This window comes from Nematolebias whitei, chromosome 1, assembly GCF_014905685.2.
Source record: "Nematolebias whitei isolate Nwh7 chromosome 1, NemWhi1, whole genome shotgun sequence".
Taxonomy (NCBI): Eukaryota; Metazoa; Chordata; class Actinopteri; order Cyprinodontiformes; family Rivulidae; genus Nematolebias; species Nematolebias whitei.
Window position 1 is genome coordinate 64,032,594 of NC_056498.1, and position 18,126 is coordinate 64,050,719.

The 18,126-nt window shown below is 39.3% G+C and overlaps 2 protein-coding genes across 4 annotated transcripts in view; both read left to right on the plus strand.

Annotated features, from left to right (window-relative positions):
* The window catches only part of LOC119413007 (cGMP-dependent protein kinase 1), a 130,933-nt gene that overhangs the window by 33,307 nt on the left and 79,500 nt on the right, over positions 1-18,126 (plus strand). For all 3 annotated transcript variants that reach the window (XM_037680036.1, XM_037680028.1, XM_037680021.1), the window contains exon 3: positions 16,344-16,457. In XM_037680036.1, coding sequence (XP_037535964.1) covers positions 16,344-16,457 — 114 coding nt within the window. The remainder of the gene's footprint in view (positions 1-16,343; positions 16,458-18,126) is intronic.
* LOC119413031 (guanine nucleotide-binding protein G(I)/G(S)/G(O) subunit gamma-5-like) lies at positions 7,029-7,326 on the plus strand. The gene has a single exon (XM_037680046.1). The coding sequence runs from the start codon at positions 7,120-7,122 to the stop codon at positions 7,324-7,326; it is 207 nt and encodes a 68-aa protein (XP_037535974.1). The 5' UTR covers positions 7,029-7,119.

An 18,126-nucleotide genomic window follows, 5' to 3' on the forward strand; every position in this document is an offset into this window, starting at 1 on the left:
TTGTTAACATGTCTCAACAAGTGTCTACACAACTGTCTGCTTAAATGTAGAGAAAGCATAAACTATTAATTCAATTCAATTCAAAAATACTTTATTAATCCCAAAGGGACATTATTCATTGTTGTAACTCGTTATCCTCATTTCATTAAGAGATGTTATAGATGCTGATGGCTGTAGGCAGGAAGGATCTCTTGTAAAGGTCCATCCCACAGTTGACCTAAGAAACTGGCTGCAGATGCCGTCCAATCTGTCCACCCAGACTCGGCTGGCCTCTCGGTTCCCCCGGGCTGTAGGACCGCCCAAATGCCGGGCAGAACTCCTCCCAGAGCGATGGCCACTCCTCCCAGCAGTCTGCCAAGCTCCTCATTGCTGCGGGCAGCCAACTGTAGGTGCCGATGGACGATCCTGTCCTTCCGCTGTCATGAGCCATGTTTCCTTCTAGTTCCAGGATCTCAGTGGTCAGGCACTCGAGCACAGCCAGCAGGTAGATGAGAATGCATCCACAGAACATCCTTTTCAACTCATTTGAGATTTGAGGCTGTAGTTGAGATATTATTTGAGCTTTTGACATGTTAATCAGCTGCTGTTGGTTGTAGAAAACTGCCTTGTTGCCATGGTTACGCATCATAACAAATGTCCAAAACTAAAAAAGTTTCAGTAAAAATCTTTACAGCTGCACAGCATCTGATACCAGAGGAAACAATCATCCAAAAAATGTGATTTACATCCAGAAAAACAGGAATTAAAACAGTTTCCAAAATCTCAGAATAAAAGTAACAGAGCTGCTCCAACATGCAGCCACCTTGCGCGGTTGACAATTCTAGAACATATTATATCCATCCATCCATCCATTATCTTTACCCGCTTATTCCATTTTGGGTCACGGGGGTCGCTGGTGCCCATGTCCAGCAATCACTGTGCGAGGGGCGGGGTACACCCTGGACGGGTCGCAAGTCCATCACAGAGCCACATAGAGACAAACGAGACAAACAACCATTCACTCTCTCACTCACACCTAGGGACAATTTAGAGTTACCAATCAGCCTAACATGCATGTTTTTGGTCTGTGGGAGGAAACCGGAGCACCCGGAGAAAACCCACGCATGCACGGAGAGAACATGCAAACTCCACCCAGAAAGGCCCCTGGACCGGGGTTTGAACCAAGGACCTGCTCGCTGAAAGGCAGCAGCTCTACCAGTTGCGCCACCGTGCTGCCCGAACATATTATATATTATATTATATTATATTATAGCATAAATATAATGGGGCGCCTCATATTTTTTCTCTTTTGCTTATTTTTACTATATTTTTCAGTAGGGTACTATAGCTGTAGGTGTTGTTTTGAAAAACAAACAAACAAACAAACACAAAAAATCCCTCACCAATATGAATAGCAACTTTAGGAATCAATTTGATCTGTCATTACCAGGTGTTTTTGTGCAAAACAGGCAGACCCCCCTCCACTAAATAAACAACCAACCAACCAGCCAACCAGATGAAACAAATTTCTTCTTCTTCTTCTTTCGGCTGTTCCTTCTTCAGGGGTCTCCACAGCGAGCCATCCTCCTCCATCTCATTCTGTCCTCTGCATCCTCTGTCCTCACTCCAACTACCTCCATGTCCTCTCTAACTGCTTTCATAGATCTCCTCTTTGTCTTTTTCCTGGCAGCTGCATTTCTAACATCCTTCTACCAGTATACCCACTGTCCCTCCTCTGGACATGTCCAAACCATCTCAGTGTGTCCTCTCTAACTTTATCTCCCAGTTGTTCAACCTGTGCTGCACCTCTGATGATCTCATTCCTAATCTTTTCCATCCTTGAACACATAAACAAACAAACAAACAAACAAAAAAACAAAAAACGATCCTGATGGTTACATCAATTCATCAAATTCTCCCATTTATTTGGAAACCACTGCCAGTCCTTAATAAACACTGTATAAATGAATGTGTTCTTGAAGTTTATTAACTCCCTAAATCACATACGTCAAACTCAAGGCCCGGGGGCCAAATGTGGCCGTTGTTGACATCTTATCTGGCCCCCAAGATGATAAGTAAAACGTAAAATTATTATTTTTTCACTTGAATTTTTTTCAGTAATCTTTGATTGGGATGTCAAAAGTGCAACAGAGAACGTCAAATGAAACCAATCAAACTCTTTTTTCAGGAATCTGCAACCAAGAAAAGATGTTGGGTATTTAACTTGTGTTAATGTAGATTCTGAAGCTGGCCCTTAGTTTGAAAAAGGTTTTAATTTTGGCCTCCTTTTGTAAGTGAGTTTGACACATGATATCACGTGCTTAAAAATATTAATTATATTCAATCAGGTTTTGCAGGACTTTGTAAATCATTGCTTGATTTAAATTTCTACCCTCTTATTTGAAGCTTTCTTTTAAAATAAAAAGTTCTTCCTCATGAACTTTGATTGTGTGTGTCACGTGCATAACTTTGAGGAATTCTCTCTTGTTTTTGTGCTCCGGTGTAAATTCTAGTACACAGACAGGAAGCAGTTTTTCCAAACTGAAGAAATGCAACTTGGTTTCACACTTGATAGTAAAGAACTGATGGGACTACATCTAAAAGGTTTTAAAGTATTCTTCAGAGCCAATGAAGATGAAAAACTCTGAGCTCATTAAACAATGAATAATCATTAGAAAGCCAGAAAAAAAATCAGTATTAAACCAAAGCTGTGATTCAGTTTGAAATATTCTAACAATTACTGAGGATTATTAGAAAATTCCTTATATTTGGAGTCTTCATATTTCCCAGAGGATGAACCCATAATCTCAGGGACTGCTCACTAATCCAGTGCCTATAAAACCTGGGATTAGTTTGTTGATTCCTTCACTTTTCGTCAAGTGTTCACCAAGAGCCTAATGGTGGATAAAATGTGGCCCATTTCTTCACGTTTAATGCAATCGTTTTGACTACATATAAGAGTTAAACATTATATTTCCTGCAAAACATTATTTTCTGCACCAAATCGTTGATCATCATCCACATTTGGTGCACACCAGTTTGAGTCTACATCTTTTAGTCCCTGATGGTTTTGTTTTGTTGTCTTTTCAGATTGTCAAATGACTAAAACATAATTGAAGGAAAACTATTTTCATTTTCACGAGCAGATAAACAGATTTAAGAAAGGTTTGAGTTCTTTTTTTGTTGTTGAAAATTCAGAAAATCACAGTAATTATAACTAAAATGAAAACATCCTCAAAAAAAAAAAAATCCTATGTATTACTACAAAATGCAGTTCTTTTTGTAACTTTTAAGTAAGAAGAATAATTACGAATATCTCACAGCAGAGTAACCTTTAACTCTGACATATTGTCAAACAAATCATATTTCCCTCTGAAAACATGATGTTTATCTTTGCAAAGTTAGTTCTTTAATCTAGAACACTGGAAGTAAAAGCGATAGACCTAAATGTCTGTTTTCATGCTACAGTGAAGCCTTCTCTTTCTCAAAGCTGCTCAGCACGTCTTAATGATGCACACCTCTGGGTTCATGTTATTACTAATGTGTTTTTCTCTGACACTCAGAAAGGTGCATAAAGACTTCTGCTCAGTAAATATTTTGCGATTTCAGCCGAAGACATCTGCTCAGGCTAGACAAGACATTCGGAGTACCTGATGGAATAACACCTTTCAGTTACACGTTATTTACTGATTAAAGAATATTAATAGTCATAATACAATAGAAGTGTGGGTTCAAGGTTCAAGGTTCTTTATTGTCATTTGCATCACATGTGGTACATGAGGTGGAATGAAATTGTGTACTCAAGGTCCCAGTTACACCCAAAAATAGCAAAAACAAAGTGTAAAAAGAAACAGTATATAAGGATCTAAAATATAAACTAAACAGTATTAATGTAATATAATACGGTGTCTTAAACAGCAGCATGGACATGAGTTTGTAGTGAGCAGATGGGCATGAATACAGCAGCTTAAAGGCAAGAAATCAGCAGCACGGATAATCAGCAGCACATATAAGTCACATATCACCAATTAAAGTGGCATTACAGTGATTATCCTCGTTAGAGATTCATGAGTCTAACAACCTCAGGGTAGAAGCTGTTCCTCAGCGTAGTTGTTCAACACTTAATGCTCCTCAACCTCCTTCCTGAGGGGAGCAGGCCAAAAAGTGTGTGTGCTGGGTGAGCGGGGTCCTTCATGATGCAGGTGGCTCTCTTCCTGCATCTGGAGGTGTAGATGTCTGTGATGGTGGGGAGACTGACTCCAGCAGTCTTCTGTACAGCCTTCACCACTCTCTGCAAAGCTTTTCTCTCCACAGCTGTGCAGCCTCCATGCCACATGTTGATGCTGGAGCACAGGATACTCTCCACTGCACACCTGTAGAAGGAGGTGAGGACTGAGCTTCCCAGACCAGCTCGTCTCAGCCGTCTGAGAAAGTAGAGTCTGATGAGCTTTCTTGATTAGGCTGGTGGTGTTGTTACCCCAGCTGATGATGTCATTCAGGTGCACACCCAAGTACTTGAAACTGGAAACCACTTTCACCGCAGATCCACCTATATTTGGGGAGGGGGTAGCTCTTCTGGGGGCTTGCTCCTTCTGAAATCCACGATCATCTCCTTCGTCTTCTTCACATTGATGTGGAGGTTGTTCTTTCTGCACCAGCTCTCCAGGTGTTCCACCTCCTGCCTGTAGCTGGACTCATTGTTTGTGATGCATCCAACCACCGCTGTATCGTCTGCAAACTTTACAATGCAACAGCCTGGATGGTAGGTGTGCAGTCATATGTGAGCAGAGTGAACAGGAGGGGGCTCAGTACATAGCCCTGAGGGGAGCCAGTGCTGAGGGTTATGGTGGAGGAGGAAAAGTTGTGAATCCTCACAGACTGTGGTCTGTTTGTTAAGAAATCCAGGACCCAGTTGCATGGAGAAGAATTTAGTCTTAGTGTGAGTAATCTGTCGATCAGGGTTTGCGGGATCATGATGTTGAAAGCAGACGTGAAGTCCACAAAGAGCATACACACATTGGATTCCTTCTGCTCCAGGTGGGTGAGAGCAGTGTGGACCACAGAGGAGATGGCATCCTCTGATGATTGATTCTTGCGGTATGCATACTGGTGTGGGTCCTCGTTGATGTTGATGGAGGCTTTGATGTATGCAGAGGATACGTATGTCCAAATACAACATTACAATATTTAATAAAAAATTAAAAACAGAAGCATTAAACAGATTTTGTTATAAACAAATTAAAACAACAGCTCAAAACCCTGTCAAAGAAAAAACATAAGGGGGTGGGGGCACATGAGCCCTATGAGGTAATGACTGCAATTTTATGGACTCTGTCCAAAGTACACAGCATATGTTTTATGTTTATATTCAGATAAGATAACCTACACTTTCAGTGCACGTGCATTTGGGACAGATTCCCACTGAAAACGTTCCCATGGCTATGCTTCAGCTGCTTTACTGGTTGGACATTTCATTGTTTCAAGCTAACATCACATGCTGGGTCTTTACACACTGGAAGAAAAAGATTGACCACATTTGAAAAAAAAATAGCAACTAATGTCTCGAGACACAAACGTGACACAGTCAAGGGTTTTTATAAAACTTTAAACTGACAGCGTATTAGCACTTTGCTGTCAGTGTGAGTGGTTGGTGTACATTCTTTATATGGTGCATGCAAATAATTTATATTTGTGTATCATCAGTCCCCATGGAAGCTGAGTGGGAGTCTGCGCCTGCAATTAATCTTTGATTTTGTTATCTTATTACAAGTGAATTATCTTCGTCTCCCGATAACAACATCTGTTTTGTTGTGGCAGCGGGTTAATTTATGTTGACGTCTCCATGTTTACTTGCACACCTGCTGGCTGAATCAGAGAAACAGGAACTGATCAACAGTTTAACTGCAGCAAAGTTCAGTTGTATATCTTCGCTGAAAATAAATAAACAATAACTTATGAGAGATTAATGTTGTAATTCATTAGGAGATTTTTTTTCAATTTTTCCAGTTGTATTACCTTGAGGTAACGAAATGCTGAGAAAACTAGAGAAATTAAATTTCCTGTGACAATACAGTGTGAATGTTTATTGCTGAAGAACTTGCTGAAAAAACAGCTGAACTTGGCTCAAAAAACAAGCTGAATTGTAGCTGAAATTAAAGAATTATAGCCTTTATTAGCAGAAGAAGGCAAAAAGAAGACATTTTTGCAAAATTAGGTATAAATTAGCTGAAATGAGCACACAAATTAGGAAATTAGTTATATGAACACGGAAATTAGCAACAAAAAAGCTGAAAAGTAGCTGAAAAGGCAGAAAGAAGCTTAAGCTACCAGAAAGAAGCGGAAAGAGCTAAAATTAGCTAACAATATGGAATTATCTGAAAAGGCTAAAATTCGCATAAAACAGCTAATTTTTTCTTCTTCTTTCAGCTAATCCCTTTTTCAGAGGTCGCTACAATGAACTAAGTTGCATGAAGACATGACAATTGTTTTTAAGCCGGATGCCCTTCCTGACACAACCACAGACCACCAAGTTGCCACAGCCCTCTGTGTGGAGCAGAGAGCTGCTATCTAGGGTGCCCGGAGGGGCAGATGGTGGAGGTTAAGGGCCTTGCTCAAGGGCCCAGGGTGGGCCAAATGAGGGTTGAGGCAGGTGTTGTTGTTGGTATCGGGAGTTGAACTGGCAGATCACAGGACAACCTTTTCTAACCTCTGCACCACCACTCCCCCTATAAAAACAGCTAAATAGTATCTGAAATAGTAAAAAAAGCCAAAACTAGCAGAAAAAAGCTGAAAGGAGCATAACAAGCTGAAATCACCATAAAGACGCTAATTAGGTTGAAAGTAGCAAAAATTTACCATGAAAAACATGAATTTATCTTAAAACAGCTGAAATTATCTAAAAAATAAGCTAAAATGATAGCTGAAAAGGCATAATAAGCCTAAGTTAGCAGAAGAAAGCAGAAAGAACATGTTTGCTCAATTACAGTACTCTGAAAAAAGAAATGAGCACAAAAAGTGGAAATTATCTTAAAAAACAAACAACAACGAGTTAGCTAGTAACAAAGAGTTCTTTTCGTAAACATTTTGTGATTTTTTTTAACTTTCGTTGCCTAAAAATTTAAGTTATTTCACATCGCAATAATGCCGGGGACAGCCAACATTATCGCGATGAAGAAAATTGTCCAACAGTTGCGTCTTGAAGCTGGCATCAACAGAGTTAAGGTCTCTCAGGCCGCAGCGGACCTCCAGCAGTTTTGCCTTCAGAACGCCCAGCAGGACCCTCTGCTGAACGGCATGTCGTCCAGCAACAACCCGTTCAGACCGCACAGAGCCTGCTCCTTCCTATAGCACCAACCGGCCGAGCCTCCACTGTTTTAGAAGATGTGATTCTTTCGCACACTGAGCTGCAGGACCCTTCGTCATGGACTGGAATCGTTTCAGGAGTGTTTAAAGGAATTTGGGCCAGACAACTAACATAACTTTTTTTTTTTTTTTAACAAATCTTGTACCATTTTGTAAAATCTCCTGCAGACATTTCTCTAGTGCGACATTACCGTCTTAGCATTTTTGCTTCGAACTAACCCATAAGAACACGTGTGCCTTGTGAAATGTACATTTTTCATAACTGAATAAATGTTTCCACAGTTTATAGAAAAAAACAACAACAAACAAACAAAAAAAAAACAAACAACAACAAAAAAAACCTGACATTAGCATAAACAGCTAAATTATAGATGAAATAGTAGAAAAAGCTGAAACTTGCAGACATAAGCTGAAATTAACATAACAAGCTGAAGTTAGCAGAAAAAAGTTAGACCAAGCACAAAATTGTTTTAATTAGCAGTACAAATTGGAATGGAGAACAAAACAGCTTAAAAAAAACAGCTGAAAGTAGCTGAAAAAAAAGTTTAAATTTGCACAAGGAAGCTGAAAGAAGCTGAACCGGAACAAAACGTGAAAGGAGCAGTAAAAGGTTGGAAAGAGATGTAAAGATCTGAAGGATGTAAAATGAGCTCATTTCATTTTTTATGAGGAAAAAAGTGTCAGAAAAGGCTAAATATTTCAAAAAGCTAAAGTTACACCAATACCAAGTGCATTACTCCTGAATGAGCTGACAGTTTTGATATGATTTGTTGAAATAGCTTGAAAACTGTGGGACGAAAAGCGCGCCGAAAAACATACAGAAGTTAAAATGGATCACAAGAGTGTGACTGCTTTATAAACATTTACGCAATAATATAAAACGTGGATCTTTTATTTCTAAAAATTCTTCCTCGTGTCTCTGGTGACGAAGAAGAAAGCTAAAATCAAACTGGCCTATCGTGTTACCACTCAAGTCGCTGTATTAATCTGTACAGTGGTGTCGAGATGTCTCATTAAATCTGATCTTCAGTAGAGAAACGTGGCGGTGTGTGCGCACGGAAGAGCTGCTAATTACACGACTGCAATTTGGCGTCTGAATGCAAAAAGATAATTTTCACTGCCCCCTGCTCAGACAACCAATCAACTTGTCAACACAACAGCCATAATCAGAGTTTGATGAGAAGTAGAGCACGCAACAGGATGGAACTGGGCCTATTATAATGTTTTAATGAAAACAGAAGCAGCTGTAATATAAGAACGGTGCAAGTTTTGTCACTTCCATTGACAGAAAGTAACTTCCTGTGTGGAGCTAAGATGCTAAAAACATGGACTTGTGTTTCATGCTGTACTCCTGTCTCCAAGGTAAAACGATGCAAAAGAAGGTGAAACCCGCTGGTCTTTGTACTCCTAGCATCCTGCTGATGTTTAGGTCTCTCTAACCACTTGTCCAAAGCTGCAGAGTAATTTTACGCTAAGCTGATGGCGCAGAGCTCAGCATGAAAATATTGCTGTTGAACTAATAATAAATAAAAGAAGAAAAGAAAAAAAATTGCGAAATGAGTTCACGTTCAGCTGTGTACACCTATAGCATCAGCTGTTCCTGATCATCTTCCTCTCCTGCCGTCCCTCCGTTTTTTTTTTATATCCTCTCCTGAGTTTTGCTTTCTACACGCTCCTCTTTCCTTCTCCCCTGCCGTCTTCTCTTCTTTTGTAGTTTTAGTGGAGTACATTTAAAAGGACTGTTTGACGTCAGCTGGTTTACCCCCAGGTCTGACTCACAGAGCGAACAAAGCCTTTCCCTTTCACTGTTGGACAAATAGTAACTCTTGCGCTTTTTGCCTAAATAACAACATGTAAAAGTGAAGTGAGTGCTCAAACATTTTGTTTAACTAAACTTAATTTGAATCTTGCATTAAATTGTTGATTTTAGGGTAAATACCAGAACAAGAACTCAAATTAAAGGCCTGACGTTCCTTGTTGGAATCACCTGCTGCGTTCTATGTTAAATTTGTTAAAGATTTAGATTACTTGTTCCCAAAGCTATGGTCAGGACCTCACTGTAGGTCATGAGACATTAAATGAAGCTCATATAATCTCTGCAAATTAGACTTAATTAAAAAAAAATGCAGATTGGTTGCGTACGGCATTAATAAGCATAGCTTTGGTGTGCTGCATTATTAAATCATTGCTAAAGTTTTTACATTTAAACTGGTGGTTGCAAATTTGGCCATTTTTTATTTTGTAGGTCAGTTCACGAACCTCTGATTTAGACCAGGGGTTCTCAGACTTTTTGGGTTCAGGGACCCTTTACAGAGGAGAAAAAGATTCAGGGAACCCCTCATAACCCTCATGTTTATTAAATAATTTTCTTCATTTTGTCTCTTTAATGCAATGGAAATATTTGTGTAACATAAATACTTAAAACCTGTTCTTTAATTGTGTTAATACAACTTTTATTCTTTTAAACATGGGGTATTTTTCATTCAAGACACACTTAATTAGCACAATTTTTAATTTCAACTTCCAAAAATTACAGTTTTGAGAAAATTAACAGCCTCAAAAACCACTTTAAAACTTTACCTATTCATATAATGAACATAATAAATGTGTTGCCACTTCTTCAAATTATTACAGAAAACTTTACATAGAACTGAACAGAATCATAACAGCAGTAGTCAGACCAAGTAACAGGCTTCATTTGTGAGTCGGAATGTAGGAACACAAATGGCGGTGGGGGGGCGGGGGTGTCTGGGGTTCCTCCCCTCAGAATACCTGAATAAAAGATGCAATTTCCTGCATTTTGGTGTATTTCAATGGGTTCTTAAACATCGATGTACTTGTAAAAATGTGTTTTTTTTTTTTTTTTTGACCGCCAAGCACCGACTTGTGGATCCCATGAGGGTCCGGGGACCCCAGTTTGAGAACCACCGATTTAGATGTTATATTTATTTATTATTTTTGCAGCATTGCATTTCTCAAAAAAAAAATAAAAAATAAATAAAATGCATTAGTCTAGTTGCTGACGCTTATTAAATTTCAACCAGCATCGTTTATGCAAAACTACTGTATGACTGATTATTGTCATAATTTCTTCCACGTTCTGATTTATTTTACTACCTGCTGGTGCGATGAGTGTAGCATCACAGCAGAAGTCTGGAACAGGATGAAGGAGTGTTTGTGGGGTTAGAGGCATTTTGATGATGTTTGTCTCGTTTTCAGGTCTCCAACAGCACACATTAATCAGGACTGGCTACCTGCTCACTATTAGATGGAAGCTAAACTTTAGCATTCCACAGCTTAAGCGACAACAAATCTTGCCCTGAAGCTCTATCAGCAGCAGACTCTAATGATGCTTTGGAGCTCTTTAGAAAGCACCGACCTGCTGTTGTAGTATCTGTCATCCCTCACTTACACAAACAGGGACTGACAGCTACAGCACTTGCTGTGTTAGTGTGCCGAGTCATTTTCATTTTGAGCCTGATCACCGGCGCCCCGGCTCTTTTTCTTTCTCCCTCTCATCTTTGTTTGCTTTCGTTGACTTCAGTTTTTTTTTGTTTTTTTTTACTCAAGGATTTATTCTTTATTTAACTGCAGGGAAACACAAAACACTTTGTCCTCATTTCTGCCACACATCTGTGATAAGACATTTTTTTTTTTTTTGTTTTTGAGTCATTCACTCTGTTTTACTGTCAATTAGCCTCCAACCACTTGCATGGCGTGACTTCTATCTTCAGTGATTAATAAAGATTAGTTTTATTTTTTGAATAATTTAGCTGAAAAACACAACTGATACACTAATGACCATATTTTTTAGGGAAAATAAATCCCTGCAGGGGCTACACATTTACTTCTAAAAACAAGAAGATGGTGCTTTTCTTAACATTTCGTTTCTACAGATTTTCTGAACACATTTTAGTGCTTGCTGAAAATATCCCACGTTCCAACCGAATGGGCTTTTAGCTTTAAGTCCGATCTCTCCCTCATGCCTTTAACTTCACTAAACCATTCCGTTAGCAAAAGTGAAGCCTGTGTTTTATTTTTTGCTGTTTTCATTGCTGACCTGCACTCAGAAATGTCAGCTTGAATGCTGTACCACCTTCTTCTCTGGTAATAATCCTCCTTTTTATGCCAGCAGAAGTAGGAGGAAACAATGCTCTGCTCGGGTCTCGTATCCGTGTTCTCCCACTGCTCTAATGGAAAGTGACAGAACTGAGGGTAATTTGACCTCTGAGCTCGGCCGGAAGACTATAGTTCATCAGGATGAGATGGTGGTTGTATTCTGTCCTATGGGATTTGAACTCCCCAGCATCCTGTTTCACGATGTTCACTTCATGCTCTCGAAAAACATAAAAAGTCAGCGGAAGCTGACGATGGGAGTGCAACTTTGTCTTTCTGCCTGACGTAGAAAGCTTTTTTAAAATACAGTAGTCCTACACTACTTCGCGGTTCGACTTGTGCAGGCTCGCTCTTTTACCGTTTTTCCAAGTAAGATTGAACATAACACACAGTTTGATGGTTGATGGATGAGCCGCATGATGGGCATGTATATTTTAATTAAAAATAAATTATTTAAAATTATTTAGCACTTGCTGCACCTGGGTGCAGCCCACATGTGCAGGGAGAAGCTCCCTCCTGCAGCATGTCATGATCTCCGCTCTGCAGTGAAGAAGTGGGCGTGGCCAAGAGCGCTGGCTGGTGTCAGAGAGAGCGGAGATCATGACATTCTGTGTTCTTTTAGAGCGTTTAGAGTTTAGAAACATTGTTTAGAATACTGCAAGAGTGTGGTAAAGGTTTAAAACACATTGATATATATATATATATATATATATATATATATATATATATATATATATACACACATATATATATATATATAAATATTGAGGTAAACTGTTATTTACCAATTCCTACTTCATGGTTTTTCACTTATCGTGGGTAGACTGGGAACAGAACCCCCCATGATAAACAGGGGACTACTGTACACTGTTTTAGTGCTAGACTGAATATTATTGCCAGTGCTTTTGTGCTTCATTTGCCTTGTACCTATAAACAAAAGGTGACCCGTTATAACAAAAGAAATTCATTTATCTGTCACTTTTTATTCAAAAACTATTTTTTGTGACAAATTATTTTTTTCCCAGAAATTCTTTTATTGCAGAGAATTCAAATCATTTCTGACAGACGTTTTTCATAGTAAGTGATACTCGTTCACATTGTTTTTAAAAGCTTGTGAAATCTTCAACCTTGGTGTGAGGTAAAGCAAGTCCTAAAGCCTTTTAATTTCACATGCAACCAGAATAACATGTGATCTCGAGTCAAAGGAAAGTGTATGTGAGGCTTGCTGCAACGTGCATTCATATGATCAACCATTAATTCAGCTATACACAGCATATGGGGAGGTCAGTCTGCTGTGGTGAAATGACAGTCAGACCATAATAGCAATAAACGTTGCATGTGTGCAATGCAGTTCCTTTAATTACAATTTCTTTTAGACATCACACCAGCCCTGGTACAGGGCTGATGACTGTAAAATGTGCCGCTCTTTCATATCTGCTGAATGTGGCAACGTGTGTTGTCGTTTGAATAAACATAATTTATCAGCAGTTATATAAGAGAACTGAATTTCAAATGAGTTTTATACAAAGCAGTTCAAAAAAGGAGGTATTATTAGACATTAAAAAAACTGGAAATGAACTGGACGTGTGTTTTCTGTTCAGAGGCATGCGTGTGAACTTCTGAGCGTCAGTTTCTAAAATCGGATCGTTTGTAGAACTTCAGTGAATTAATATTTTTATTATTTCTATTTCGGGCCATTCCCTTTGCATCCTGCAGTCAGCAGACGCCAGAAAAAGCACCATTTGTCACCACTTACCCTTCACAGGAATGCAGTTCATGACTCTCAGTCTGCACAGGAAATCATTCATTTTATACAATGTCAGAACTGAAGTATTTTTCTTGCCTAATATGAGCTTCTATTGGTCCATAATAACCCCCCCCCCCCCCCCCCCAAATGCCAATCTAAAGACATCTGTAAAGATTAATACATTTTATTTAGTTTGTAAGGAGGTGGCTTTGCTTCCTAAATACAGTCAGTCTTGTAAAAAAATGCACTAAATGATCATTTTAATTCTTTCTAACATTAGAACAGTAATTCAGCACTTATTTTAAGTAAACTCAGCACTCTGACAAGTCTGAGTTTCCTCTTTCCTCAGAGAATTTCCTGATGTAAACAGGAAAAGATAAATTATATCCATGACATGATTAATTACAACCAGTTTGTTGGGAAAGAACTAAGAACAGAGAAACAAAGGGAGCTATAATTTATTTTCAATGCCTGTTAAAAACAAACTTTAAAACCGTGTCAGTGTTTGACATTGTTAATGCTCGACTTCGAGCCTTGTTACTGTAACTTCTTACTGCCTGCTGCTCAAGGCGAAAGGGTGATGAGGTTTTTGTCCTTTTTTGCGTACCGTATTTTTGGGACTATAAGGCCCACCAGATTATAAGGCTCATTAAGTGAAACGAAATAGTCAGATGAGTCAAATTTTATTCAACTCATTCACAATAACAACATAAAATTTGTTCAAGGTCAGTAAGTACAACCCGGATTAATACATAAGGTGCACCAGATTATAAGGCTCACTGTCGATTTTTGAGAAAATTTAAGGATTTTAAGTGCACCTTATAGTCCAAAAAATACGGTATGTATGTGTCTTGTCTGCTGTGTTAGCAAAATATCTGATGAACCACTGGACAGATCGTAATCAAACTCCCAGAAGTAAATGCACATCCACAACTCATTAGCTAATGGAGTCAATCCGGTTCAAGAAGGCCGTTGTAGCTAATTGAGCTTATCAAAAGCAACAATTCAACTGCTCTGCCGTTGTTATAGATATTGAGGTAAAATCTGGTGTGGCAGTAGCTGAGAGTCATTCATAACATATACTCTGAGCATTAACAGATTTTGCAATATTGCGTAAGGTTGTGCATATGCAATGCTATTCTTTCTCATCATAAATGTTTTTAGTTTAAACTCTGATATAAAATAAGCTGAGGAATATAATTTTTTAAGTAGTGCTGGGTCTTTAATTTATGATTTTTCAAAGTAGTACAAAGTACTTAAAAAAAAAATGTTCAAATAGATTTTTTTTAGGTGATAAAGTCTGACGATGCTTGAGAAACGAGATCGTTGTAATAAGATTGACAGAATCTGTCTCAGAGATTTTGTTTGAATGCCTAATAATACCAGCTGCAGACGTCCTGCGTTGTTAGAAACATATACGCGGCCGCTTTAAGGTTATTTTTCTTTTTTTTATATTTCTATCTGTCTCTGTTATGGCATTTTTTGTGAGGACAAAAGAAACGTTAACAGGAATAGTGAGAGCTGCAGGAGGGTTGGTGACACACTGACAGAGCTGAGGAGTTTCTTTCAGTGTACAGTCTCATGCTGGGTAGTGATGGTAATATGTTGTGGATGACGATAATAATAGAAAAATAAAAAAATAGCAGCGAAAAGTAATGAGTCTTGAAAATAGGAGTGTTTTTTGTCATAGGAGGTCACAGCCTTTTAACAAGATAAAGCGTCAAACTGTTCTTGTGGGTTAGCCACTCACTCTCGTCAAACAGCTGCATTTCCTCAGCTGCTTTTGGCAGATTCTTACTGGGTTCTTCAGGCTTTTGCTCTGCAAATCTGCTGCTGGAGTCCTGAGCTTCCAGGAAAACATACATCCTTGATGAGGCTTGTCTAAACGCAGCGACAGAAACCACCAAATGAGTCACAGGGGTAATGAGCCTCTTACAGTGTGAGGTTAAAGAAATGGATGTGCTCTCTTGAGTCTGGAGTTATGATTCTTCAAGCTGCATGTACATCATGTGCACATGTTGTTTCGAGACAGATTCAAGTGTGTCGTTCTTTTATGCTGGCACTGTGTTAGCTACCAAGGAAGCGGTAAACGTGAATGCATGTGGATTTAGTTTTTAAGACAGTGGGTTCTTATTTGTCTAAAGGTCCTCTGCACGATGTATAACAAGCTGCATTAGGGATATTTGGTATGGACTCACTGAGAAGCCTTTAATGGTGCGAGCACTGTCCGTGCGAGACGCTGAAGCACATGGAAAGTGTTATGAGCGTTGTGAAAATAGAACAGAGAGGATTGTGGGGTTTTCACAACTGATATTGTTACCTCAGTGTTCAACAGCAATATTCTAATATAACGCAAGCCAATAAAAATGTGTTGCCTTCTCAGAACCTGTGATACTTACAGTTGTACCTCTGGTAAAACATCTCCTTTGATCTCTTCAGGAGCATAAATACCACTTTAAGTTAAACTTTATGTTGGTTTAATGGGGTTAAAAACAGACGTTTTAATAGATCAAAGTTCATGCTCAATAATCTAGGTTAAAAAAAACCCAACAAAGTTCAGTCAGGTCATCTGGACCATTTCTTTTTTTTTGTTGTTGAGATGTTTCGTCCTTCATCCAAAGGACTTCATCAGTCCGAGGAGCCACAAACAAACTCAGTCCCACAAGCAGCACACTATAGTGGAGCAACCCGTTTGCTGGTGATAAGAAGGACCGATGAATAAACTGTCCAGATGACCTGACTGAACTTTTGTAGACTTTTTAATAGACTTTCCAGAACTTGCAATGCAGTTTTGAATCCAATCCCCTGTTAGTTTCACACCGGTTTGCACCTTCATACGTGCGATCACACACATTTCATTCATTCGTTTGGATGAGAAGTGAAACTTCCTCAAAAAAACATTAAAAGAAGTCCAGTCACCCCAAAAAATAAATACAATAAAAACACTTTTAAGCAAAGATGCGTGCCCTTAGAAGAAAAAAACCTTCATGCACTTAATCAGTCCACTGAAACTATGTTTGCTGCACAAATTGAATGCAGTGTCAGACTTGCACAGATGGTTAATGAACCTGAAAAAAAAAAGTGGAAATTGAATCGCATGGAGGCTAAAGGCTTGTCTGCATTTCTATTCGCGTTTCAGATGGGAAGGTGGAGGTGACAAAGGAGGGCCTGAAGCTCTGCACCATGGGGCCGGGGAAGGTGTTCGGAGAGCTGGCTATTCTCTACAACTGCACCAGGACTGCCACTGTCAAGAGTGAGTTTTCACAGACACAAAAACACACACGCACACACTGAAATCTGTTGCCTTGGTGTCAAAGATCAGGGGTCTTCTGGGATCTCGCTGTCACAGTAGGATCTAATCTGATCCAACACGCTGCCCATCCTCCATGGCGAGTTCTCACAGCACTTTTTGGGAGAGTGTGCAGCGAGACCCCAAGTGAGCTGAATGTCAAGGTTTACTGCCTCGGCTCTTTCTCGTGTCAAAGCTCCAGCTTTGAGGGCTGCAACAGTGGGTGAGTAGGTGGTCTGTCCGACTGGCTGTTTGAATAGTCGGCCTGATAAGAGTAAAGACAAGAGGCTGGGAAAGGACAGGACAGATGGTGGATTGCACACATTTGAAAGCTTGTAAGATAGTGTGTCATGATGAAAAATGTGTGTTTAGGTGGAATAATAAGTAGACAAAAGGTGGGATGCGATGTCTGCTGGGTGACTATATATAATTTTTGGCACTTCAATGCAGTTTCAATTAGGATAAATGAATAAAGGTCAGAGTTCAAGTGAGTTGGAACAAAATAACGCACTGTATCGTAAGCTGCAGGGTCAAGTTTAACAATTTAATACATTCTGAGCTGGTTGTTGTTTCCTGGCGTTGTGTGCAAATCAATACGTGACCTTGGTATGAATGAATGCATGAGTGCCAGAAGTTCTCCTGGGCGCTCTTATGAGGGGGAGTTGAAGTGAGGAGGAAGCGAGGTCAATCATTTTATTGCTGTGAAGTTGCGCGACCTGTGTTGACCCCTCTCAAGTTGCACAAACTAGCCAAACAAACCAAACTAGTTTCAGTTACTATGGCAACAAGTACCCACAGGGAGATGAGCCAACTCCCGTGAGATAAAATATACCCCTTCCCAGTGGCGACAGTGTGTCTGTCTATTTTTTTTATTTTGTGTGTGTGTGTGGGTTACACAGCTCATCCACCAGCGTATAGGTCTATACTTCCTGCTTTTGAAATAACTTTCTTATGGAACAAGTGACGTAATTGTCTACATGTGCAGAGATGTGTTTATAGTTTAACAGGGTCAGCGGTGCTGTCTCATTGGATGACTGTCTTTACTTTAATGCATGTCGTTACACATGAACGTACCGAGGACTTCAGCTGCCTCAGACGTGATTAAAGGTGAAAGTCTAATAAATATCATCGTCATGGTTTGTAACAGAGATGGACCCAAGAATAAGAAACAACACAAGTTGCCAAAATGAAAGTATAAAGTTGTGATTATTGGAAAAAAAAAACTAAAATTTATTCTAATTCAACAAGCAAAAGACACAGTCAAATAAATAAATAACTAAATCTTAAGAAGACACAGAGGAGATCCAGACAGGGCATGGAGGCACAATGCCAGACTGCAGGTGAGGTGAAGTCTGGGAGGACTGGGGCTGATGAGGAGATTGGAGACAGGCGGTTTAATGGTAATGGAGAACAGGTGAAGATGGACGTGGCAGGACAGAGGAGCCAACATGAGAAAATCACAGGAAACAAACTGAACACACAAAAACAATAATAAAAAAAATAAACATCACAGGAAATAAACACAAATGAATAAATAAATCTCAGAAGACAGAAAAAAGGGAAAACTTTTGAAGCCTAAAATAAAAATAAAAAATAGATGAGGAACCCAGGATTGTTACAAGCATGCAGTTAA

Bases quoted from the DNA above. Each gene is read 5' to 3' on its own strand.
- LOC119413031 (XM_037680046.1), top strand. From the start codon at position 7,120: ATGCCGGGGACAGCCAACATTATCGCGATGAAGAAAATTGTCCAACAG.